This window comes from Serinus canaria, chromosome 1, assembly GCF_022539315.1.
Source record: "Serinus canaria isolate serCan28SL12 chromosome 1, serCan2020, whole genome shotgun sequence".
NCBI lineage: Eukaryota > Metazoa > Chordata > Aves > Passeriformes > Fringillidae > Serinus > Serinus canaria.
Window position 1 is genome coordinate 26,742,941 of NC_066313.1, and position 23,867 is coordinate 26,766,807.

The following is a 23,867-nucleotide window of genomic DNA, read 5'->3' on the forward strand; positions in this document are numbered from 1 at the left end:
CCATCTTGTGTAGGGACCCAGCCGCTGGTGACTGCTCTGGGCCAGGCAGGGGGAAGGAGGAGCAGCTGAGTGAAAGGAGAACAGCAGGTCCCTTGGGGAAGGGAAACATGGAGAATATATGAGGGCCAGGAGGCTTATGAAACTGTCTGTTGTGAGGATAAAGACAGAAGGAGTTACTGGAAAACAAAGGGATGGAAGTGGGAGAAAAGAACCTTGACTTGCTGAATAATGTGACTAGATGGAATATTAGAGTACATGGGATTATAAAAGTCAAGAATAATTGCTGTAGTGGAAGCAGGGCCTAGAGAGAGGGAAGACTATTTGAAAAAGCAAGCAGCTAGTCTTGGGAGCTGTGGAGAGATCAGCAGTATTGGAGCCAGTGAAACGAGGAGAAAAAGAGGAGCTAAAAATGGTAGGAGGGGTGTAACAACACTGGATGTGGAGATAGGAAAGAACAAGCTGTGCCAGACTCATTAAGGAGCCAAAGAGCAGGAAGAGCATTCAGATAACCCAACAAGGAGACCTGAGGCAAGGGGGTGGGCAAGGAGCTGGCCAAACAAGCACTATTGTCCATCTTGTTGAGGGGCACAAGCAAACCTTCAGGTTCCTGCATCTCCTCATTGTTGAGTTATGATTCAGGAATCCTGGGGCTGGCAGCACTTTTATCCTGAAATCTAAAAGGAGAGAAAGAAAAAGAATAAAAAGACAGAGAGGATTCTACAACAGTCTCCAAGCTGCCATTCTCCACATGAAAAAAACACAAATCAGTTAGTCCTAAAAAAGATCTGATTCCTTCACCAGCCCATACATGACATCCTGAGATCATCTTAGGGCCAAAAGAGCATCCCTCCTGGTCCCCACAACCTCATTTGCTCCCTTTCCAGACTCCTTGGTAATGTCACAGAGACTGGACCAAATGAATGAGGACTGTCTGTTTTAAAGTCAGTGCCTAACAAATCTTGGCTTTGTTTTTGTTTTTTGGGTTTTTTTTGGGGGGGGGGGAGGTAGAGTGAGCAGATCTGATAGAAAGCTCTTTATATATAAAAGAGATAAGGTGCTCCCAGCATCTGTGCTCTACCTTTTCCTAATTCCTATGTGCTCTGCTCACTTCCACTTAAAGTTTCCATACCTGCCCTTCACACTTGCTTGCTGTCCAGGCTGTAGAGGGTTTCACCAGGGCAGGAGACAGGGACGTCAGATCTGGATGTGGTCCATCCAAAATTTGTTGAAGGCTGAGTGATTTTTCTCCTTTACCCATCTTTTTCAAAATTTGTTAAGCCATAGAGGGTGAAGTGGGACAGGCTGAGAGTGACTGAGCCCTATGAGGTGTGCCATTCCCAGAGATTTGTCTGTCTCTACAACAACACCTGGTATGTGTGCTGACAGATGCAGTCACCTAGGCTTGAAGCAGAAACAAGAATGACATTAAGAAACTTCCCAGAGCAGCACATAGGGACAATGTCAGATGTTAAAGTTGGTCTTAAAGTCTTGTGCTACCGTATTTTTAAAAACAATTCTTTAGTCAACAGCCAAATATACTCCACCAGATACCCAAAACAAGGACATTGCACCTCACCAACATAGTTTCCAGTTTACCCTGCCCTAGTTGCATGTGCAGGCAAGTGGAATCTCTCTTTTTGTAATTTGACCCCTTTTATGGATGCTCAAGCTTTTTTCTTCCCCTTTCCCTGTCCCTCCCCTCCCCCCCGCTTCTCTCCCTCAGAGAAGCTGTGGGAGCAACAAAATATAAGAAAGAGATGCTGACTTTCCTTGACTAGCTTTCTCTTCAAAATTATACCCTGGAAATAATTCCCTAATCTGTCTGGGAAAGAAACTTGAGATGGATTTGATGCAGGCTTGGTGCAGGACAAGGAGTATCTATCTCCTGCACCCAGGAGGTACACAAGATCAGCAGTCTGTAAACTCCAAATGGCTGCAGGTTCACACACAAGCAAGGCCCCATCAGCTTCCAAAAGCATCCATCACTGTGGCATGTGTCCAAGGAGATGAGACAAAAGGCCATTCTGGACATTTGCTGTGGCATCCAAGCACAGAGCTTGTGCTATGAGGATCCTGTGTTCTTGGTAGGGTCACTGTGCTGTCGATTTCTCAAAATACTCCTCTGGTAAAGAGCACAAGCGTCTTCTCCAATAGGTCTCAGAGCCTTTCCCATTTCTTTCAGGCTTTGTTGCAGCCGATGTCTCATAGGCAGCCTTGGCAATTTGAAACATAAAGCAGGACAACTACCCTCTGCAGCACTCTGCTGCTTCCAGGAGTTTGGCATGGGGAAGAGCTGTCTGTCAGACTCCGAGATCCACACCCACCACCCTGCTCACCCTGACAGGCAGGAAAAGCAGTACAAAACTCTGATCAAACCATCAGTGCTGAGGAAGTTGTTTCTCAGGATCACTAATACCACCCTTGTGCTAAACACAAGCCAGTAGGAAACACTTTTCTTTATTAAATTATTTTTTATTTTCTTAAGTTGGTGAAGGCTACCCCCTATAGAGGGCTATGGAAGTCAACCCAAGGACAGAAACAAAAGTGGTGGAAAAGGCAGGCACAATCAGCTTCATCCTGTGTTTTGGTGTCCTTGGGAAATTTCTCTCCCAGCTGAATTACATTTTTGGTGGAGAGTCCCTCAGGTTTTTGCAAGAGTAGTTTTTCTTAGCACTTTCAGATTGCACGTCCAGAAAATGGCATGAGGAAGGACAACATGGAGGGAACAGAGAGCACGGGGTCAGGTTGGAAGAAAGTGAAACAGAGAATTGTATCTATGACAGGGCCCTCCAAAGCTTCAAAAATAGCTCGAGTGATGAGCCTGACCATTTCCCTTTGAAGCACTGATGTCACCCTGCCTGTGGCAATGATCCACTTACCAGACTGACAATATATTGCTACTGGCAGTTACTCTGAAACTAAACTCAATAAATACCATTTCTAAATTAAGTAGCCAGAGAATTTTCCTATTGCTTCTCCTATATTTAATTCTTCCTTGTCCAGTAAGTCACGGTGTATCACCCATTGCCATAACTTTCCCTCACCATTTAGGAAACCATATGAATACCAGTGATAGGACTTCAGCATCACACAGTGACAATCTAAATGTGGCATTCTTATAGGAAAGCAGAAATTATCCTGTCCTGGTACATAACTACAACCATTAGAAAGTACAAAGTGCAGAATGACAGAATGGCCTGTGCCACTTTTTGTCTGCCTTACCCCTTTACTTTGTAACTTTCTCAATCACATTACCTCTAAGATGGCCTTTTCCCCTTGATTACAGCTGTGGGCTCTTTCACTCGGTAATAAACTTCATCCACCAGATCCACTGATGTTTTTCTCTCACCGTGTTTCTTCCCGAATAGTTCCCCACATCATTTTCCTCCTCTGGAGGCAGGTCCTTTTGGAGCACCAAGTGTGCTCCTTGGTGGTTCACATTACATTCCAGATGTGCAAATAAGGTGACCTGGTGAAGAAGACAACCTCCACTTCCCAGGCCAACAACAAATGCCTTGCCACCTTTTGCAATGTGACCCCAAACAAGCTGGCTTGTGGCAGCGCAGATCCTTTTCCTGCCTGCAAATTATCAACAATAATTTTGGCAAGTGCTAATGAAGCATTGTTACTGCAAAATATCTCCCACACGTTTTCCAGTTGCAGGTCTTCCATAGCATCCTGGGTGCACAGTGGTGCTTTCACCAGCTGTACTGTAGGGACTGCTGTCCCTCAGCTGTAGCAGCATGTTTCCCCATCAATACTTCTCTCTCTATCTCTCTCTCTCTCTTTTTTTTTTTTTTTTTTTTTTAACCTCCCTGTTGCCTCTGAACAGGCTGTAACTGGGGACTCAAACACGCTGAAATTATGCAAATCGTCCCACCGGGTTTTTTGTAATGCTAATTATATCAAATGCATGTTCATCAATGAGAATGTCTAATTCCCCTTGCTCATTATCTAGATGTCGCACACTGATATAGAAGCATCTGAAAAAATTAATCACTTCATAACACAGTATTTGTGAACCCCTTGCCACCACCTTCACAGCTCCTTCCTTTGCCCCTGGACCCCCAGGTGATACTGGGCACGAGCACATGCACCAAATTGTCCCCAAAATCACCACTCTTTTCTCCTTCCTATAGAGGAAGAAAGCCTTATCATGAGGCTTTGGTGTTTGATTCACAGAATTGCTTAGGTCTTGTATTTGTGACTTAAATCAACAAGAGTGACATGATGGATATGTGCTATCTAGCCCTCCAGAAAGTGGCATCTGAAGTAGCTCAGAACATACATTTTAGCTACTAAGTTTCCTGCCTATAAAATTGTAATAATACCTTATCAGCTAATGGGCCTCTTGAGAATGACGTTGATTCAAATTTATAAAGCCATTGGAAGTGGGGATGGTAAACACTACAGAAAAGCAGGAGAAGACCAGCAGCCCTGTTTGCAGAATGGAGTTCACAAATGTGTGGTAGACAGTTGATGGATTTGTATACAGCATAGAAAAAAACAAAAATCAGGGAAAAATGTAAAACGCCACATTTTTTTCTCTCTGTGACTTTTTTTTCCTCTCTTTTTTTCATTTGTCCTGATGCTCTTCCTACATGGCGAACGAAGAAGGGACTTCGAGAGGAAAACAATCTGTCATTTTGTAACAAAGGACAACCGTGGCACCTATGCACGAGGAATCCGGGAGGGGAAAAGTCAGTCTGGCATTTCTCGACTCAAAGCGCAGGGCTGCGACACCTTCTGTGGGGCTGTGCTTTTATTTACCGCAGTGCTCCCCAAACGTGTGAGTTCAACGTTTGCCAGGTCCTGATCAGGTAAAAACCCTCAGGAAGACCCTGACCCGTGCCACGGGCTAGATGACCTCCAGATGTTTTTTTCATTCTGTTCTTAATGCCTTACGGGGATGTTACCATCCTGACAACAAAATTAACTCCTTTCCTCCCCTTGCTCCCAGCGAAGAAGCGCTCACACATTTACTTACCCTAGTTTTACAGTTCCTTGCCTTTATTAACTTTTTTTTTTCTTTACAAATTACTTTTCTTCCAAAAGCTGAGAGGAGCTGCTTTGTCCCGGTGCATCTGGGAGGGGGCCGGTGCTGAGGGAGCGGACGCCCCGGCCCGTCCCGGAGGCGCCGGGGGCTCCGTGTGCTCGGAGCCTTTCGGGGGTCCCGCCGGTTCGGCCCGAGGCGCCGCAGGGGGCCGCTGTTGGCCGCGGAGAGCGCGGGGCGGGCGGGGAGCGGGGCGGGAGCGGAGCCTCCTCCGGCCGCCTCAGTACCGCCTCCTTTCCCCTCCCCCCGTCGCCCCCTTTTATTTTTTCTTCCTTCTTTCTTTATTTTTCCCCCTTTTTTTCCCTTTTCCCCCAATTTTTTCTTTTTTATTTTATTTTTTTTCCCACATGGTGTTAGAAAACCTCTTTTATCATCACCTGGAGGTGAAAAGTTTGGTCCTCTACCTCCACCCCTTGCCCTCCTTGGAAGAAAAGTTCTTCCTTATTCCTTTGTGTTTCAGGGGCTCAAGTGGAGGGTTGGCTGCCCGTGCTTCAGGGGACAGCGTATGCAGTTCAGGGAGGTTTTACAGCTACCATGGGAGCCTTGTCACTGTCACTGTCTGAAACAGGTAAAAGCAGTGACAGCTATGCATGACTTTAGTATTTGCAGACTCCCAGATAACCTCAAACAAAATCACCAGCATAGCAGGTTCTTCAGTGATATTACATTATTTCTTCTTATTTTGCTTTGGAGCCCTCACTGATCACGATCTCGCTGCTCAAGATGCTGTGCAAACCAACCAAACAAAAAAACCCAATCCATACCTAAAGATCTCTCCGAGTGTAAGAGCAGAGACAGTGGAAATGTGGGAAACAATAAGGAAACCCTGAGCCGGTTTTGGTCAGCAGGAAGTACAGCAGCATTGGCGCAGTGGCAGCCTGGCCTCTACTGAGATGCTGTTAGCACTGCAGAACACACGAGTTTTCAATAAAGGCCTCAAAAGCAACACAGAAAATGTGAAGCTTTCGCTGCACTCAGCCACAGGATCAAGGACTCTGCTGCTAAAAGGCAAGCAGGGTATGCAAAGTGTAATCCTAGCAAGAACAACTCCGGGAGAGAAAAATAATGAAAAAATGCCTCGGATGACAGATCATCATCTATAACACAAGGTCAGGGAACCATACAATTATTTAGATTGGAAGGACCTCTGGAGGACATCCGTTTCAACTCCCAGCAATAGCGGGGGGAGTGGAAGGCAGGGGGTACCTCCCAAGCTCAAAGCAGGCACAGGTGAAGTTGCTCAGGGCATTTGTAATACAAAATACATGTTTTGTTGTAGGGATACATGTAGTGGTGGGAGGCACACAGCCAGTACACAGTGGAAGGAATAAAAACAGTATTAAAAGCAATTTGAAGATAAGGTCTGGCTTGTTCTGGGACTTCTGAAACATCTTTTCAAGCTGACTCACAGAACTCAGAGGGTTTCCAGAAAGTATAAAATACATTTTAATATTAATAGTCATGATTAAAAGTCATAACAATACTTTTATTTATCATCCAAGTAGGGAACCATTTCCAGAAGCATAGGACATATCCATTCTGGAAGTCAAAGGAATTGAAATCCTAATGTATTTGTCCATTTTTGCAGATACTGTCTGATCCATACAGAATAAGTGTTCTGTGTGCCTTTGCCATCTCTCTGACCTTTCACTTGTTTAGTCTTACTTGATCAGGAGACATTTGTTTAATGTTCACATCTGCAAATAGCATGAAGTACAGGGAAGTAGTGAATGGCACCTTTTACCTCTGACATACTTAACAGGAATTCAAGAACTGTCACAGTAGGATGTAGAGGGTTGCCTATGCAGGTTGAAAAGACTTTGCCAAGCTTATATTCCCATTTAACTTTCCCTTCTTGAATATCATTGCTTCATGTAGCTCCTGTTGTTCTAAACACAAGCTTTCAAGTGGTTTTGTTTTGTATTGTTGGACATCATCATGCCCTAGAACTTTCAGATTTGTTTGTCTGTGTTTTATACACTGACTAAAAAAGAAGCCATAAAAAAAGCAAGATAAGGGTGAATGACTCATTTCACTAAAAGACAGCACATACATGTGCTATTCCTTATCACCATGTGATGGAACAAAATACTCCTGAAGCTTACAAAGCAAAAATGCGGAAGCAGAAACTTAGCTAACACCAATTCTCTCTGTCGAACATGAAAAATATCCCAAATCCCCTCTAGAATCCAAAGCAATTACATTTGACTAGAATCCTCAAAACCAAAACAAAACTAATGCAAGCTGAAAAAGACTGAATACCCAAAGGACAAAACACAACTATCTATATGTAACAATTAAGCAAAACCTTCAGAACCCCAAAGTCAGGAGTTTTTCTGCTGCGTGTAACATGACCAGCAGCCCTCTTTACTGTTAAACTGGTTGATGAGATTCATTAGGAGATCAGCTTTGCAGTTATTTATAATTTAGTCAAAATATTTGAGCTAAAATTTCCTCTGCTGGAGGTGGAATATTTATGAAATGTTCCAGGTAAAAATAGTTTCACTTTTTTCAGGAATAAAGCTACAAGAAAATATCATGTTTTCTGATGTGCTTTTTGAGAAGTTGCACGCTGTGGAGGATACTGTAACTTCAGCAGAGGAGCGGCCTCTTCCGAAGGAGTGGCATCTGCCAGCTGACATTTCATTCATTCTTGGCAAGCTTGCCAAGAGAAGGCAGAGCCAGACTCTGCTCGTGGTGGCCCTGAGAAAGCACAACAGCCATGACTTGCAACAGTCCTGGTGAGCATTAGGAAAAGCCTCTCCCCAGGGCATGTTTCAGCACTGGTGTGAGTACCTCAGCAAGCTGAGGAATCGCCATCCTTGGAGGTGCTCAGAAGACACCTGGACAAGGCTCCGAGAACCTGAACTGCCTTGGGGTCCCACATTCTCTCTGCTCCTGGATTTGGCTGTATGAGCTTGGGGACAGGTCAGAGGCAGTGGAGCTGAGGGCAGGCTCTTCCCTCTGATGACTTTGGGGAGAATTTCCAGAAAGCTCTGCTGGAGCCTCAGCCAGGACTGACCCCCTGCCCCAGGAGATGCTTTTAGGCTGGTGCCCTTGGCTCCTGTCTGAGGAGTCTGGCCTGTGCCTGACCATGCAATCTGTGGATCTAGATCTGTGGACAGGCTTCCTGGCTTGACCCAAGACCTGCCCTGTCATGACAGACTTGTCAAACAGTCTCTGGACTGTGGCTCACCTTGGTTCCTGCCTCCAGACCCGATCCTGATGCTGACTTGACTTCTTACTTTGACCTTGGACCTGCCTCATCACCACAAGCTTGTGTGATGATCTGGATTCTCAGCTGCACTCAGCTATCTGCCTACTCCTGACTTTGTCCCCTTGCTCAGATGATGCTTTCCCTTGCTGGCTAAGTCTCTTCCTCTGCCTGTGATCTCAGCTCTTATATTCCTTTAGGGAGCTGCCAACTCTCACAGCCCCCAGCAACTTGCTGTGAGCAGGCAGCCTTGGTAGAGACCTCCAGAGGTCCCTTCCCACACAAATCTTTCTGTGAACTTATAACAGCACTCTAGCCAAGATAAAACAAAAGAAAAAAGTAACTGCTCTGGGCAGGGAAGAAAATATAATGGTGAAGGCATTGTGTTGATGCTTAGGGGCATGGAGCATTAGACTAGGGAAAGGAGAAAGCACCAGAGGGACAGGGACAAGGAAAGAGGTCTAGAAAGGATGAAGGTGGTAGAAGGTTTGAAAATGGGCAGCAGTGCATCTGCTGTAATATCACTCCATTATCCCCTAAATCCTAGGACAAAAGGGTAGCAGGAGAAATGCACACAGCACTATTTCCTCTCCAGCTACAGTGTCACTGTGTCACATTCATGGCAGACCTGAGTCTTTAAAATAGGAATATCTACTGCCCTACAAGCCCTCTTCCACCTCTCTCCCTGCATCTCTTGGGTACCATTAAATGTTCTTCATCTGAAAATGGATTCCGAGGCGGCTCTGCTGGTGATGCATGGGCTGAGCAAGGGGACAGAGCTGGCTCACGCAGGGCGTATCTCTCACAGGCAGGCACAAGGATGTCTCTGCGGAGAGGGTCATCATCTTCTTGAAGATCTGCTTCTGCAGTCATCTCTCATAAAAGAGAGAGTCTTCAAGGGAGACTGCAAAAATGGATTTAAAACATGGTATCTCCTAACACCAACCCATGATGTATTACAATACATTTATTCCCACAGCAGTCATGAGGTAGGAACTTGAAACCAGATTTATTGCTTATTGAGAAGTCTAAAAACTGTAAACCCCAGCACTCTGGACTACATTTCTTGTCACTTTTCCTGACCTTTCCTTTAACATTAAGAAAAACAAAACCAAACCGTTGTAATGGACCCACTCCAGAATAGCCTGAGACCTGCTAGAAGCCACAGAGAGGCTGTTTTGCAGTGCAATTGGAAAGGCAACCCTTGGCCATCAGCAGGAGTGAAAAACTGGGGCTTCTGGCACTGCCTGTGTACAGCTGGACCTCACTTCTGGGAAGATTTATAGGGCTTTCACATACAGTGCAGCCTGAAAAACCATGTACAAACAGTGCAAGCGAATACATCTCACTGCAGCCTCATTCTGTGACATCATTCCTTTTCAACACTAAAAATCACTCAGCTCCAAAATCAATCATCCTCTATAGGGGCCAGCAACAAGAGAGTGCAAAGCACTAACATCAGCATGAGCTTCTGACACGATGACAATATTGGCATCCTCTCTTTTTTTCTGGGGCCGTTGGGAATATAGTTTTTAAAAGCATTCTAGTGTTTCCCAAGCCATTTTGCTTTGGGTAAATGTGTAGCCATTGTGCCACATGTGTGTGTACAGCTGCAGATTTGACATATCTCCTGAAGATTGTTTTGCTAAGGTCTGTGATTTTCTATATAATTAGAAACCTATTTTCTGCAAGATTACTGAAAACTCAGCTATTCTCCTTGACCTCAACAAAGCTTGCTAAACGCCTCAGTTTTTTTTGAAAATTAAGATACTCAGCTAGGTGTCCTGTGCTGGACCTATGACTCAGATTGAAACATCTGATCAAAGGTTTTCCTCAGCCACAGCTAGTAAATTCACTTTGTCAGCAGTGAGTTCCATATCTGTGTTACTGCCTTGGGCTACAGTACACTCAGGAGCTACTCAGTCAGGATGGACTTGCTACAGGAATTCATGCTGGCCAGACCTAGACACACTAAGTCGGTTTCAAATCCTTGTTCCCCACTGTGTTTCCTGTACCAAATGAGTCAGGTATGACCATGTCATGAGGGCACCTCTGTTTATTCAAAACCACCTTTCATCCTTCAGCTTTGCATCATCACATTCACCCACAGACAGTCTGCTGTGCTCCCTCAAACAGTTTGATGTATCCCACAGGCTTGCTGTCGTTATTGCATGTGTGACTCTGCAATGGTATGGCTTTCCCGGGCTTAAATTTCCGAGTCCTCAATAGGGCCATTCAGGAATACTGCAGTAGGAAGTGACGGTGAGGATTCATTGGGACGGATAAAGTTTTCAGATGGGAACAGTTTTACTTTAGACACAGCGTGGTCTCGGGCTGACTTACTCTCCACAATCTGATGCTTAAGTGTTCCCATCTCCGAGTCCCAGGCTTGTCCCCGCCGCAATTTCTTGAAGGTGTTACGGAAACCCTCAGTGCTGAAGTAGTAGATCAGGGGGTCCAGCATGCAGTTCATGCTGGCGAACATCATTGTTATAATTAACGCTTGGCGCACCGAGGCCTGGGTTTGTTCCTCAACCTTCATCACCCGGGCCTTTATCATCCCATAAACTGCCAGGGTAGTGTTGTAGGGCACGAAGCAGATGATGAAGATGACCAGATTGACCAAGAGGAGACGGACGGTCTTCCGCTGTCGCAGGGTCTTCGTCTGGCTGGGCTGGCAAAGCTCCTGAAAGATGCGAATTGAGCAGTACATCACAGAGCTGAGAGGCAGGAGAAACCCCAAGATTTCAGCCAGGATTACCAGGGGGAACAGGTTATTCTGCCATATGTTGTCGCTAAAGCTTTCAAAGCACAGATAAATGGTCTGGTTTTTTACTTTACAGTGGTTTTGCTTGTGGACTATGGCTGTGGGGATGGAGCCCATGAAGATCACAACCCAGACGATGAAGCAGAGGAGCTTGGCTACCTTGGGGCGCCGCAGATGCCGCCAGCGAAGCGGGTGAACAATGGCAACGTAGCGATCCAGGTTGACGCACATGAGGAAGAGGCAGCTGCCGTACATGTTGATCTGGAAGACTGAGCCAGAGACCTGGCACAGGAAGCTACCAAAGGGCCAGTGGTGGTTGGAATAGTAGTAGAGTCGCAGGGGCAGAGAAAGTGTGAAGCTGAGGTCACTTACGGCCAGGTTCAACATGTAGATCATCACTACAGACTTCAGGCGCAGGTATCGGACAAATATCCACAGGGCTACCACATTGAGTATCAAACCTGTGATGAATATCAGGGTGTAGCCAGGCAGGAGGAGGTGGTGGTTGAAGGTGTAATCCTTGCATGTCTGAGATGTATTAGACGTATTGGACGCTGACATGCCCAGCATGGGTCAGGGAATGCTCTCGCTGAGATGGCTGAGCCTGGTGATGGGCTAAGGAGGCACAAAGAAGAGCACTGAGGGAAGTCGTTCCCCGCTGAGGAGCCACGGGCAGGTCATTCCTGTCATCTGCTGCTGGGAGGTAGATGGGCAGTATCTCTCTTGGCTGGCACTGCTTTGGATTGCTGGTCTGTGGTCATCTGGCACGGATGGTAATGTGGAGTCTGCTTCTGCCCCCAGTTCAGCAGTTCTTTCCAGTGGTTATGAGGTGACAAGGCGATGGAGGATCATTGCCAGCTGTCAGTACAATTCCTGGTCAGAGTGGAAGACCAAAACAAAAGAGTTAAACAAAAGAGTTTAAGTTAGAGGACGAAATCTCTTGAAATCTTAAAATCCCACCACGATGGCTTCTGCAGCAAGAACTCACAAAGAAACCAAAAGACAAGGGAAAATGGACACTAGAAAAGTGAGTAATTGCATGGCAGAAGAAGACAGAGCACAGAGAAAGTGGTTGTTGTACAGAATCATTTATCACTTAGCCCTAGAGAATGCACTTTGCTTTGATCTGCTGAGAGCACATGAATACAAGAAAGGGACACCAGAAGCACACACGGAAAGTAGTTGAGGCAGCTCCAGAGAAAGAGAAAGAAGAAGAGAGCAGTATTTTGAAGGAAAAATGCTGACTGGGAGTAACTGAAAATAAAAATGGCACAGTACTGTTTTTTATCAGAGAAAAAGGACTTTGTACATCCACTTCAGATAAAAAAAATTACAGTACAGTTAGACCCGACTCCACCCAAGCTCCTTTACTTACGTAAAACAACATGCACAGACCTCAGTGCCAGTGACTTTGACTTACTTATGTTTCTTACATTCATACAGTTCCTTTGGTGTCCTTACTTGCATGGAACCAGTGGTGCTTATTTGGATTGTATGTCCTCATTCTGCTGCTTGAAGCGGCCCATATCCCAGAAACACAGAGCAGCACAGCCACGGAGGGGAACACAAGGAAGGAAGTACCATGGGATTCATGTGGACAAATATGACTTCAAAGCAGTGTGAGGCTAGTGGCCACTCTAGGTACTAACTAGCAGCGTTGTCCAAACGCTGATCAGCTGGAGTGAGCCTGGTGGAAGGCCACCAAAATGGTCTGGGGGCTGGAGCACTTGCGCCAGGAGGAGTTGCTGAGGGAACTCGTCTTGTTCATCTGGACAAGAGAAGGCTCCAGGTGATATAACAGCAGCACTGGGGTTTGCATGGCAAGGTTTTGGCAGCTGGGAGGGCTATAGGTGTGGTTCTGTGAGAGTGTGCCAGGAATTTCCTCTGTGCCTCATACAGCCAGTGCCAGGAGGGACCTGCCACTGGCCAAGGCTGAGCCCATCAGTGATGGTGGTAGCACCTCTGGGATAATTAAAGGGAAAAAGTTACTGTGAGACAGCAATTGCAGGCAGGGAAGGGAAGTGAGAATATGTGATAGAAAGAGCACTGCTGTAGACATCAAGAAGGAGGGGAATGAGGTTCTCCAGGCACTGGAGCAAAGATTCCCCTGTTGCCCCTGGAGAAGAACATGGTGAAGCCATGCTGGAGCACTCTGTTCCTGAAGGACTCCATTCTGTGGAAGGGACTCACACTGGAGCAGGGATTGGGCTACACAGTTCCCCACAGCTGTTTGCAGGGGTCAAACACGGACTCCCTCATAAGAGACCATGTAGATTGTGATTTACTTCAGAAGGAAAGAAGAATTTTCTGTCTAGAGAATATCTTTACATGAGGTTGATATTACTCAGCAACTTGACAGGCATGTCGAGCATGTCAGACCTTCTGGATGGCATTGTGTGGCAACGCACAGATCCAGATAGAATGTGCTGCAGACAGAAGCGTGTGCTGACCTCACAGAGAGGAAGAAAATCATTCTGGTGACAACATGTTAAACAGTGGAAGTGGAAACCTAATACAAGATTGTAGACAGCTACCAACTTCCCCATCCTTTTGTGTTGTTGTGCAGGTCCATCACCAAAACAGTTTCTTAGAGAAACTTCTACTGGTTTATCAAACTATACCTGAGTGGATTCTACCCTTCCTGGTGGATGAATACTTTGCATGAATTCTCGTGCAAGTTTGGAGTATAAATTGACAAGGCAAAAGTGCAACAATGTTGCTGGTTTCAGGAGAAATGTTTCATGCTTCAAAAAATCTCAAGGAGAAGCATCGCCAGTGGTCAAAGGAGGTGATTGTCCTACTCTGCTTTGCAGTGGTGCAGCCTCACCTTGAGTCCTGTGTGCAGTTTTGGGCACTATAAAAAAGACATTGAGCTATTAGAGAGTGTGCAAAGGAGGGCCATGAGTATGGTGAAGGACCTTGAGGGGAAACCTTATGAGGAGCAGCTGAGGTCACTTGGTCTGTTCTGCTTGGAGGAGACTGAGGGGAGAGCTCATTGTGGTCTACAACGAGGAGGGGCAGGCACTGATCTCTTCTCTGTAGTGACCACTGACAGGACCTGAGAGAGTGGCCTGAAGTTGTGTCAGGGGAGGTTTAGATTGGATATTAGAAAAGGTTCTTCACCCAGAGGGTGGCTGGGCACTGGAACAGCTCCCCAGGGAAGTGGTCACAGAACCAAGCCTGACAGAGTTCAAGAAGTGTTTGGACAACGCTCTCGGGCACATGGCATGATTCTTAGGATGTCCTGTGCAGGGCCAGGTGTTGGACTTGATGATCCTGATGGGTCCCTTCCACCTCAGTATATTCTGTGAGTTTATAATTCTAGGAGAATATGTTAGCTTTTGCTAGAGCCAAAACCCTGAAATTAATTGCAGACTGAACAGACTGGTCAGACCTTTATCTTGATGGAAACAAAGTTATTGAGACTGTGACTTAGTGAGTGACCATGACTTGCTGTAAGACATGTACTCAGGCCAGCCAGATGTCAGGTGAAAAGGACCTATCTCTACAGACAATGTGTTTTTTCAAGCTTTCCTGAGGTATTCAATTAGATGATCTAGAGATTATAATATGTAAGCACAGTCCATGCTTACATGTCAGGCTTTCTACCACTAATATTCTATCTCAAATTGTGAATGGTGAAGGGATTATGTTAAGAACAATGCAATCATGTAGTTACACTGCCTTAAGTAGTCTTCCTGCTTCCAGCACAAATTGTAGCCCAGGAATTTCTTGAGCCACAGGTGACCTAGTTGTACTCAGTAGTCCTCAGGGAACTTCTATTTCATTGTGGTTTTTTCAGTCCTTTTCTGAGCTGATGCAAAATTTACCATCTACATTATCCAGTGCCAGGAGTGCCAAGGAGTTCCACAGCTTACTTGTGCCTCAGGTGAAAAATCACTTCCATATACCCATCTCAGATTCATCATCTGCTAGATTCAATTCTTAGCTTTAGTGCTGGAACAGACAGGGCAAAACCCATCCCTATCTACCTTCATTTTGTGGCTGATAATATTACAAACATCTACCATACTCCCACTCAGCAACTTTTTTTTTTTTGTTTTTAGGCTAAAGGGTGTTTGTCTTCGTAGTTTTTCTGTGCAAAGAAGCTGTTCTGTACTTTTGAACATCCTTGTTGCCCTTCTCAGCACTTTTCCACTTCTGCTACGGCCTTTGTGAGCCCTGTGCTGGGGTGCTGAAAACACACAGTGCTGATAATGTGGATGCACTGAGCTGCGTAGGTGTAGATCTCATTTGCAAGTGGTAATGGCCAGTTCAGTTTGCTTTTCCCCATCACTTCACTAGATAAAATTTCAGCTGTTAGTTTAAGTCCAGCCACTCACACTTCTCTTAAGCTCTGCATTCTTCACAGCCAAACTTCATCTTTTTAAACTTGAATAATTTTATGTCTCCGACAGATTTGTTATTTTATTATTCATCCCTCATGAATAAGTGAAACAGTCCAAGCCCCAGCACAGGTGTCTGACACATCCACTGAGAAAAACAACCATCTACCTTCATTCTCTGTCCCTTCTTTTAGGCACTTTTTATCCAGGTAGGAACATTTTCTTTAATTTTTTTTAAAGTGCCATTGGTGAGACCGCTTTTGAAAGCCTTCTGTAAATCCACATGGACCACTGTTCACATGCTTATTGAGCCCTTTAAGGAAGAACTGTGGGAACAGCATCTCTTTATAAAAGCCATCATGACTTTTCCCCAGTAATTAGATGTGACCGCATGCCAATTGATTTTTTCTTTATTATAGCTTCTACTAATTTGTTCAGTAAAACCATCAAGCTCCCTGGTCTGAAACCCCCCAAGAGCCCTTTCTTAAATTGAGTCTGCCTTTAAGAGCTGTTTTAAGCAAAGGTTTCTATGGCACAATTAGTCAGGTCTTCCACCCTTCAGTTATTTTCGGACCTCTGGGGTAGGAGCCATGTGGTTTTAGACACTGTTTAGTTCATCTTGCTGCTCCATGGTTGATCCTGCTACCGTTTTGACCAGAGACAGTCCTTTTTTGAACTTCCCAGAAAGTTTCTGCTGTGGAAATCTCCCAGGCTTTCATCACAAGAATACCAATGAAACCTCTTCAATTTTTTGCCCACCATCAGGTTTTCTTTCTTCTCTGAGTGGTCTTTCCTTACTAGAATATTCTAGCCTTTCAGCCTTCAGGATGCTGCACAGCACAGTTCTGAACCGGCAGCAAAGATTGCTGAGAGCAGAAAGTAATTGGGGTTTTTGAGGGGATTTTTTTTCGTGGGTAGATGGAAACACAGAAGAAAGAGTCTGCTCTGGTGTTGGTATGGAAGCTAAGCTGGTAGTCTCAGACTTGCCATAACAGATACAGTGACCAAGACACATGAGAAACGAGATGTATGCAGACAGTCATTGCAAAGATAAAGCTGTGGATGCAGAGAGTTTCTCCAGTGAGCTTTGGAGGTCCTGCTTTGACTGTCCCTCTCTAAAAAGGAAAGCTATGGGTAGGTAAAGCAGGCTGGCAGCAGGGAGACCGATCATCCATGCTGGTTAATGTCAGAGAGTCAAAAGGCATGTTCCTTGTGCCTGCCCCTAAAAGAAGCCCAAGTACTCATTGCTCTGCACAAAAGCTGCCAAGAGAACTCAAGCCACCAGCTGTGTAAGGAAGCAGTGGTACCACAGCTGAATAATCCCCCTCCTCACAACAAGATGCTCCCTTTAAATCCTGAAGAAACTTTCTCTTTGGTCACTGACCTTATGTGTCCCAGGAGGTGGAGGAAGCATTTTTTTCTTCTTCAATTTGAGCCCCTGAATACCATCAACTTCCAAGGCTGTGACTTGCAAAATCCATGGGATTTTGATTTTTTTTCTTTCAGGGGGTGAGAAGCCCTAAATGTACTTTAGATCCAGAACAGGCAGGCAAGCCCTGAGATGGGATGTGTGCCTAGCATCTTGCTGACTGGTCTTGGGAATCCTCTCTCTCCTGTCTCACTATTTTACTAGGAGTCACTGCCTCCAAGCACCACAAAAATTATGAATCTGAGTATGGGGCTGAGAAATGAGGTGGAAAAAGAGAGCTGGAAAAATACTGATGAGGATGCTGCAGGGTCAGTGTTTCTGTTAGTGGCTTGTCACTAAAACCATGGTGGGTTTTGGGGCTCCTGTGAGAATGCAGAGACCAAATGTGGCATTGGGGTTCAGAACTTAAAACACAAACTGTATGAGCTAGCTTACTTATTCTGAAACCAAAGAGGAAGCAACAAAAATGGACCAAACCTCAGAAGATATACCCGATTTTACTCTAGAAATTGGAGATATAATTTAAAATAAATCTGGGTGCTTTTTACCTGCTGTAGGTGATATTCAAGCCCCACTTTTTATCTTTTTATCTACTCACGAAATCAGATTTTTGGGATGATTAGAACCTTGAAGCTATTCAAGCCTTAGGATGGCTCGTTTTTAAAGAGAGATGCATGATATAAAAGCTGAGACCTCTGCATTTTAACTCATGAGGTTTGATCACACTGCTATTGCCTCCTCCTTAGAGATGCTACCCCTCTTCATCTCCTGAGAGTCCCGTGGAAGAGGGCTCCCATGGTGGGCACCTTGGCAAGTAAGCTCTGCAGGCTGCCCGTGCTTTTGGTATCACAGGATCCCAAGGAAAGCCTCAGTTTGAATAAATACAGAGATGTGCCTTGCACCTCTAGGTCCACGGACAAGGGGCAGATGTCCCCCAGTGCCCCGCGGCCAGGCTGGCAGCACACACAGAGCAGCTCACAGGGACCCGTGCCCGAGGTGCCAGCCCAGCTGGCTCTCCAGATGTACCCCTGCCTTACCTCACTGCTGGAGAAGAGCCAAGTGTGGATGTGGGCTGGCTTGGAGCTTGGTGATTGCTGCTTCTGCAGAGGTCTTGATCCGGGCCCCAAACCCACAAAGCAGCTTGGATCAAAACAGAACCGGGCAGGCTCTTCATCCAAATCACAGCTGGCCCCTACCGCGCTGCGGCTGCTTCTGCTCTGGCATGCTGCAGTTTGTCTCTTCTCCTTTCTCACTTCCTGATGCACTTCTGCCTGGCTACAAAGCATGAACTTTGTTATCAAGGGCTGATAAGCTAAACCACATCCTACAACAGCAAATGCAATCATGAAATAAGCAGTACCCAGGTGTCCTTGCAACTGAGGAGACCTGCCCTGGGTCATAGTGCCAAATATTTGCTTGTCTTGCTAACTCAGCCACCCCCAGGACTGACAGAGGGGAAATAAAACATCCCTCTCCCCAAAATATTGCTAAACAGGAGTTAGAAGTGAATAATGGGAAGTGAGAGACAAGTTGATTTAATTGCTAGCCTGCACAAAGACTTGGAGTCCTGTCACTCCCAAGGGCTAGGGGGCTTTGGGATTGAACTCCTGCCCAGGGGCATCCAGCTGTGCACCGCTGGCATGTGGCAGGATCCCAGAAAGAACCAGGCTCCAGAGAGGTGTCATTATCTGTGGCAAGCAAAGGCATGTTTGCCACGAACCTCAGTCCCTGGTGTTCAAGGCTACAGGAGGCACAGTGCTATGAAAGTACAAGGGCTGATTTACCAGCACATCTGTGACCTGGCACTGCCACGTGTAGCTGGGAAGGGAGCTGCCCTTGTGCAGAGACCATCTGGCCCTCTGTTGCTTCAAGTCCTATTTCTGCTTTGCCAGTCTCAGCACACCTGGAAGAAGACACAAGTCATGGCAACACTCCTCATCCCACTGTCATCCTGCCCCAAGAACAGCTGCCCTGGGAAGTTGCTGTGGGCTCCCTTTCTCTGCAGCCCTTGCCTGCTGGCGTTTGATTTTCTCACTCCCTGCCTCCCTTGTTCTGCTGTTTCTGACTCCTCATTCAGGGAATGACACACCAAGGGATATATATGCTCCTGCTGCTCATAAATCCTTGGAGGGCACAATAGCACCCGAACCACTGAGCTGCTTCTTTTCAGTGCCTCTCTTTTTTAACCAGACCCCTTTTCTCTCTTGCTAGTTGCTGGGATCTTTGTTCTCGTGCCTTTTTGTGTCTCTTCAGTTCCCATCAAGGTGTTGCTACTGATAAAAGCTTGCAGATATGCCACGGGGGGTGTCCTTTGCCTAAGGAGTGTCTGACACATTCTGTGGGAACTCCCCCCTCCCCTGCAGCCCTTACCCCTCACACACATGAGCACAGACCTGGCTGAGCCCGGCAGTCCTGGCTTTTCCATGTGTGAGAAGACAAGGACACAATGGCACCCAGCCCAGCCCACGAGCCCCACAGCATCCTCACCCAGCCAGGTTCACTCACCTCCCCAGATCTCGGTGCCTCAGCCCACGAACTCTGTGTCCGCTCAGCCAGGTGGGCTCACACATCTGCCCCTCGCTGTCCCCTGGAGGCTCAGCTCGTGGGGAAGAGCAGCTCAACCCCCAGCGTTTCCTCACCGCTGTCTGAGTGAGCAGCAGGTAAGACCAGATTACTGGGGTGTGTGTTGGAGGCTACACCCTGATGCTGCAAATCCCAACATGCCTGCCACCCCGCAGTGCTGGCTCCAGAAAGTAGGAGCAGGGACCCAGCAGGAGGAAGGATGCAGGGAGCTGAGAAGGCAAGGAAAGAGGTGAAATGCACGCTACAAGAGAGAGGCTGCTCAGGTCTGAAAGGATGACTGATAAACCACAGTGCTCTTCAGACTTCTTTGTGCAGCAAAATGTGGGAGAGCAGAGCAAAGCTGTGAATCTCTTTACGGAAAAAGTACAACACAGCCAGAACAGCCCTGCTTCGCTTTCTGAATGATTTAGACAGGAAAAGCAGAAACCTGTGGATGCAGAGGAGTTTAACCTTCCAAGCAGTGGGAATAGCTGGCACTTTCCAGGTTGGCGGGGGGAATGGCAGTCTTCTGTCCCGGGACATTTCAGCTCCCTGGTCACACAGCTCACATTTTCCTGGGCTTCCAGGGGCTCTTAGGAAAGGGGTTCTCAATAAGAAGGGGGGCAGCCACCCTGTTGTGTCTTCTAGGAGAAGGGCAAGGGCTGATCTTGGGAAAGAACAGTCCATGGGGAAGAAAATGAGGGAGGTGAAGGGAGACCTGCCAGGGAAAGAGTTAAGAGAGGCAGGGAGCAGCTGGGCTGTGTCTGTTTTCTGTAGCTGTGTGGGCTGCAGGCTAGAAAAGAACAATCTCCAGCCTGGAGGAGGCAGATGAGGGAGTGTCTTCAAGAACAGTGGATGTGGATGAGGGAGGTAGCAGGTTGTCCCCTCTCTACTCCCATGAGCTGTCACTGCAGGGAAACTCTCTGTGTCCCCAAAAGGTTTGGTGACAAAGCACTGACGAGCTGGTGGGTCTGGCAACAGCTGCTTGGTGCTTCTGGCTCTTGTTTGGGAGGCTCAGTCTGCTGCTGAGCAGGTCTTGGGCTGCCTCCTGCTGAAGAAGTGACTGGACTGTGGAGGAAGACAACCACATCATCTCCTGATAGGATAGCACAGGCCACAGGTACGACACAGATGCTGTCCCCATCCATGTGAGCTCCCTGTGATGGATACCACCCCAGAGCCCTAGCTCAGAGCTCTCCCACCATGCTGCCCAGGCTCTAGCACTGGTGTGGATGACCTTGCAGGGCCAACCCAGCAGGGTTCTGCAGGCCACAGGGTCCCAGGTGCTGGCAGGCACGCCTGGACAGCCCACGGTCACTGCCCAGGGCTGGGGCTACCCCTGCTTTGCAGTGCTGGGCTGGAGCTGCTGTGAGAGCTGCTGTTGGGCAGAGGCTATGGAAAACCACAGGAGGGGATTCGAGCAGCTGCAAGGCTGGAGTTGAAGGTGGTGAAGTTTTGGCAGGGACAGGATGGAGCTGGTGTGGCTGTATCTGGTGCTGATCCACGTGCAGCACGTCACTGCTGTGACCTGGCTGTAAATATGCTTTGTGCTTGTATTGTCTGGGTTGGAAAGCCACCTAGGGAGGTGCTATCTCCAAAGAAAATAGGGTGAGAACAGGATAGAAGAAGGAACCTGGGCAACCAAAAAGCAGAAGGGGCATCTCTGGGAACATGGAGGGAGAGAGATGGTAAGACTGAAGAGGTGCAGGCCATAATGGGCAGCAAGAATGTCCAATTCACAGACAACATGGCCACATCCCCCTTCCCTGCCCCATTTCTGCTCTAAGATATGGCTAGAGAGGGTTAGTCCTGCAGAGGTAAGGCCCTGGCTCTAGCCCATCTGCAACTGAACCTCTGCCCTGCCCCACAGTTCCCTGGCCAAGCAGACTTCCCTGCAGGCAGTCCTCTGGGACCCCAGGGGCTGTGATGGCCTGATGGGGCTGGAGGAAGAGCAGGTCCCCATTTGCCAGAGGCAGGTGGAAGCCCTGGAGGCGGTGAAGCCATGGAGGCGGTGAAGGGAGGCATGGACCTGGCTGTCCTCGAGTGCCAGTGCCAGTTTCACTCTCGCCGCTGGAACTGCTCCACCCTGCAAGGGCTGCAGGCCTTTGGCAAGGCCACCATCCAAGGTCAGCGAGGGCAGGCTTGGCATGGTGTCCCTCCAGTATGCCCACTGTCCCCTTGACACATCAGCCTTTCCTGGGCTATGTTGCACTGCACCCATCCCCAGAGTGGCCAGTCCTCTTCCACGTGCTAACATGTCTGTCAGCACAGAGCAAATTGAACCAAATGCTCTCATACACATTAGCATTCTGGAGAAACCTCTTCCCATTTGGCTTTTTGTTCTCACTGGGCCATCCTGGGTACCAGCTCTGCAGACTGGTGAATTTCTCACTGACCCTGCCACCCACCGTGCCACAGAGCCATGTCACTTACTGACTCCCAGCCTTGGGAGCAGCTGCACCGGGTGAACTTCCTGACATATATTTCTCCCGAGCAGTCTCCATCTGAAGGCATCCTTCCTGCATGCAGTGACAGCCTCTCTTCCCACACTCTGCCCCATAAGTGCCTTTGCCCTCTGCAGACTGGTGCCATTGCTCGTCCCGCTGCGGGCACATGGGAGTCCGCTAACATCCACCGCTGCTTTTGCTGTGAGCCGTGCCTGCAGCCGGGGGGAGCTGCATAGGGATATCATCCCTCATGATGGTGTGGCTGCGTCCGCAAGCTTCGAGGAGTCAGCCCTGAAGGTGAAGGAAGAAGAGGGTGGCAGGGAGCAGGTGGCAGAGGGGAAGGTCCATGGGGGAGACAGGCCAGAAAAGAGACGCTTTCATTCTCCGCAGGTCTTTGGGAGATCCTCTCAGGGCTTCTCTTTCCTTGTCACAAGGCTGCTTTCCCTCTGTGGGTTTCCAGCTCTGATAACCTGTCTTATGGGACTGCTTTCTCTCAGGCCTTCGTGGGCAGCCCTGAGAGGAGCCGCGGTGTCTCCTCCAGCCAGGCAGTCATGAACCTGCACAACAATGGGGCTGGGAGGGAGGTAAGGGCAGGAGCAAGGGCTGGGAGTGAGCCTGGCTGCAGGGGCTTCTCCCTGGCTTGGCACAGCTCAGTCCAGCCCCCACACCCCAAGAGACACTTCAGGGCAGCCAGGGGCTCCCAGAGGAGTCTGCATCCTGCTGCCTTTCCTAGCCCAGCACTGCACTGATTACCCTGAGCCGGCTCCTGCCTGTGTGGAGGGGGGATCCCAGCCTCCCCTACTCAATTCCGTGCAGTCTCCTTTTCCGCACAGACCCCAGCTATGATTCGGGAAATCCCAGCTATGTTTCAGGAAATAATTTACTCTGTTCTGTTCTGAAGGGCTTCCCTGTCCCTCCAGCCTCTCTTCACTAAAGACAGACATCTGCAGGGCCCGCAGTCACATCTGGTCCCTTGAACATCCTCTACCTCTGGCCAGATCTGGTCCCCTCCCCACAGCCCCGCAGGCCAGAATAGCACCCCATCCCTCTCTCTGCCTCAGGGATTTATCTTACAGACTCAAACCATCTTGTTTCCCACAGAGTAGATCTCCTTCTCTTCATACTGGCCTGGATTAAAAAGACACTTTTGCCCTTTCCCTTCCCCTTCCCATCCTTGATCTCCAGCCCCATGGGCAGAGTGCTGGGGGAACAGTAGCATATGGGATGTGTTGGGAAGGGTGTCCCTGGTCAGGCTGGCAGCTGCCTCCTGCTCCGCAGGCTCTCCTGGCCCACAGGAAGGTGCAGTCCAAGTGCCACGGCGTGTCGGGCTCCTGCGAGGTGCGCACCTGCTGGAAGCTCCTGCCTCCCTTCCGCCACGTGGGCAACGTCCTCAAGGAAGAGTTTGAGGGGGAACAGAGGTTTTCCCGAAGCGGTCGGTTCCCGCCAGCTCCTGGTGCCCAAGAGCACTCGCTTCAAGCCCTGCACGGCTCATAGCCTGGTCTGCCTGCGGGCCAGCCGGGACTTGTGCGAGCAGGACCCTCGGCACCTTGGCCACCTTGGGCATCTTGGGCTCCTCGGGCCGCCGAGCGAGCGGGCACGACCGGCCAGGGACGGCTGCGAGCCGCGGGGCTGCGGCAGGGCCGAGGTGCGGGAGCGCCGCAGCTGCAATTCCGCTGCTGATCCTCCGCCAGGTGCAAGCAGGGCCGGCACCCCGTGGAGGTGCACAGGGGAGTCCCTCGGGGCCGATGCCCAGCGGCGCCATCAGCTCCCGTGTGCTCCCCCCAGCAGCCTCCCTCCAGCCGCCGTGGGCTGTTGTGGTTTGAATTATTTTTCCCGGTGGGTGGAGGGTTGGAGGACACAGGCCAAATAAACCGCTAAACTTAAGGAAAAAACCCAGCAGAAGTGGAAAGCAAAGTGCACACAAAAGGTTCTTGCTCACATGCTGTGTTTGGGATGTGGAGAGTCCCTGTCTCTGGTCCCTCCACAGTCTCTGGACATGCAAGAAATGCCTTTTCCTTTGGCTGGAGAAATGTTTCCAGGAGGAGTTCC

The 23,867-nt window shown here is 48.3% G+C and overlaps 2 protein-coding genes across 5 annotated transcripts; one reads left to right on the forward strand and one right to left on the reverse strand.

Annotated features, from left to right (window-relative positions):
- Nucleotides 1-10,305: 10,305 nt before the first annotated feature.
- On the reverse strand, nt 10,306-19,486 carry LPAR5 (lysophosphatidic acid receptor 5). Of its 4 annotated transcripts, none has more exons than XM_018908216.3 (4): nt 19,315-19,486; nt 18,594-18,712; nt 17,847-18,080; nt 10,306-11,907 (listed from the first exon to the last, which is right to left on the reverse strand). In XM_018908216.3, the coding sequence occupies exon 4, from the start codon at nt 11,602-11,604 to the stop codon at nt 10,474-10,476; it is 1,131 nt and encodes a 376-aa protein (XP_018763761.1). In that variant the 5' UTR covers nt 11,605-11,907; nt 17,847-18,080; nt 18,594-18,712; nt 19,315-19,486; the 3' UTR covers nt 10,306-10,473. The 4 variants fall into 4 exon arrangements, with proteins under 4 accessions (XP_018763761.1, XP_009100878.1, XP_018763762.1 ...); XM_009102630.4 differs by having other exon boundaries at nt 17,847-18,084; XM_018908217.3 differs by lacking the exon at nt 18,594-18,712.
- A 1,556-nt stretch (nt 19,487-21,042) lies between these two features.
- On the forward strand, nt 21,043-23,688 carry LOC103812459 (protein Wnt-4-like). Its single transcript, XM_050971938.1, is given in 8 exon segments — nt 21,043-21,059; nt 21,242-21,350; nt 21,353-21,516; nt 21,992-22,055; nt 22,058-22,134; nt 22,279-22,402; nt 23,097-23,236; nt 23,238-23,688. Coding segments are annotated over 8 exon segments (1,146 nt in total).
- Nucleotides 23,689-23,867: the final 179 nt, after the last annotated feature.

Bases quoted from the DNA above. Each gene is read 5' to 3' on its own strand.
- LPAR5 (XM_018908217.3), bottom strand. From the start codon at position 11,604: ATGCTGGGCATGTCAGCGTCCAATACGTCTAATACATCTCAGACATGC.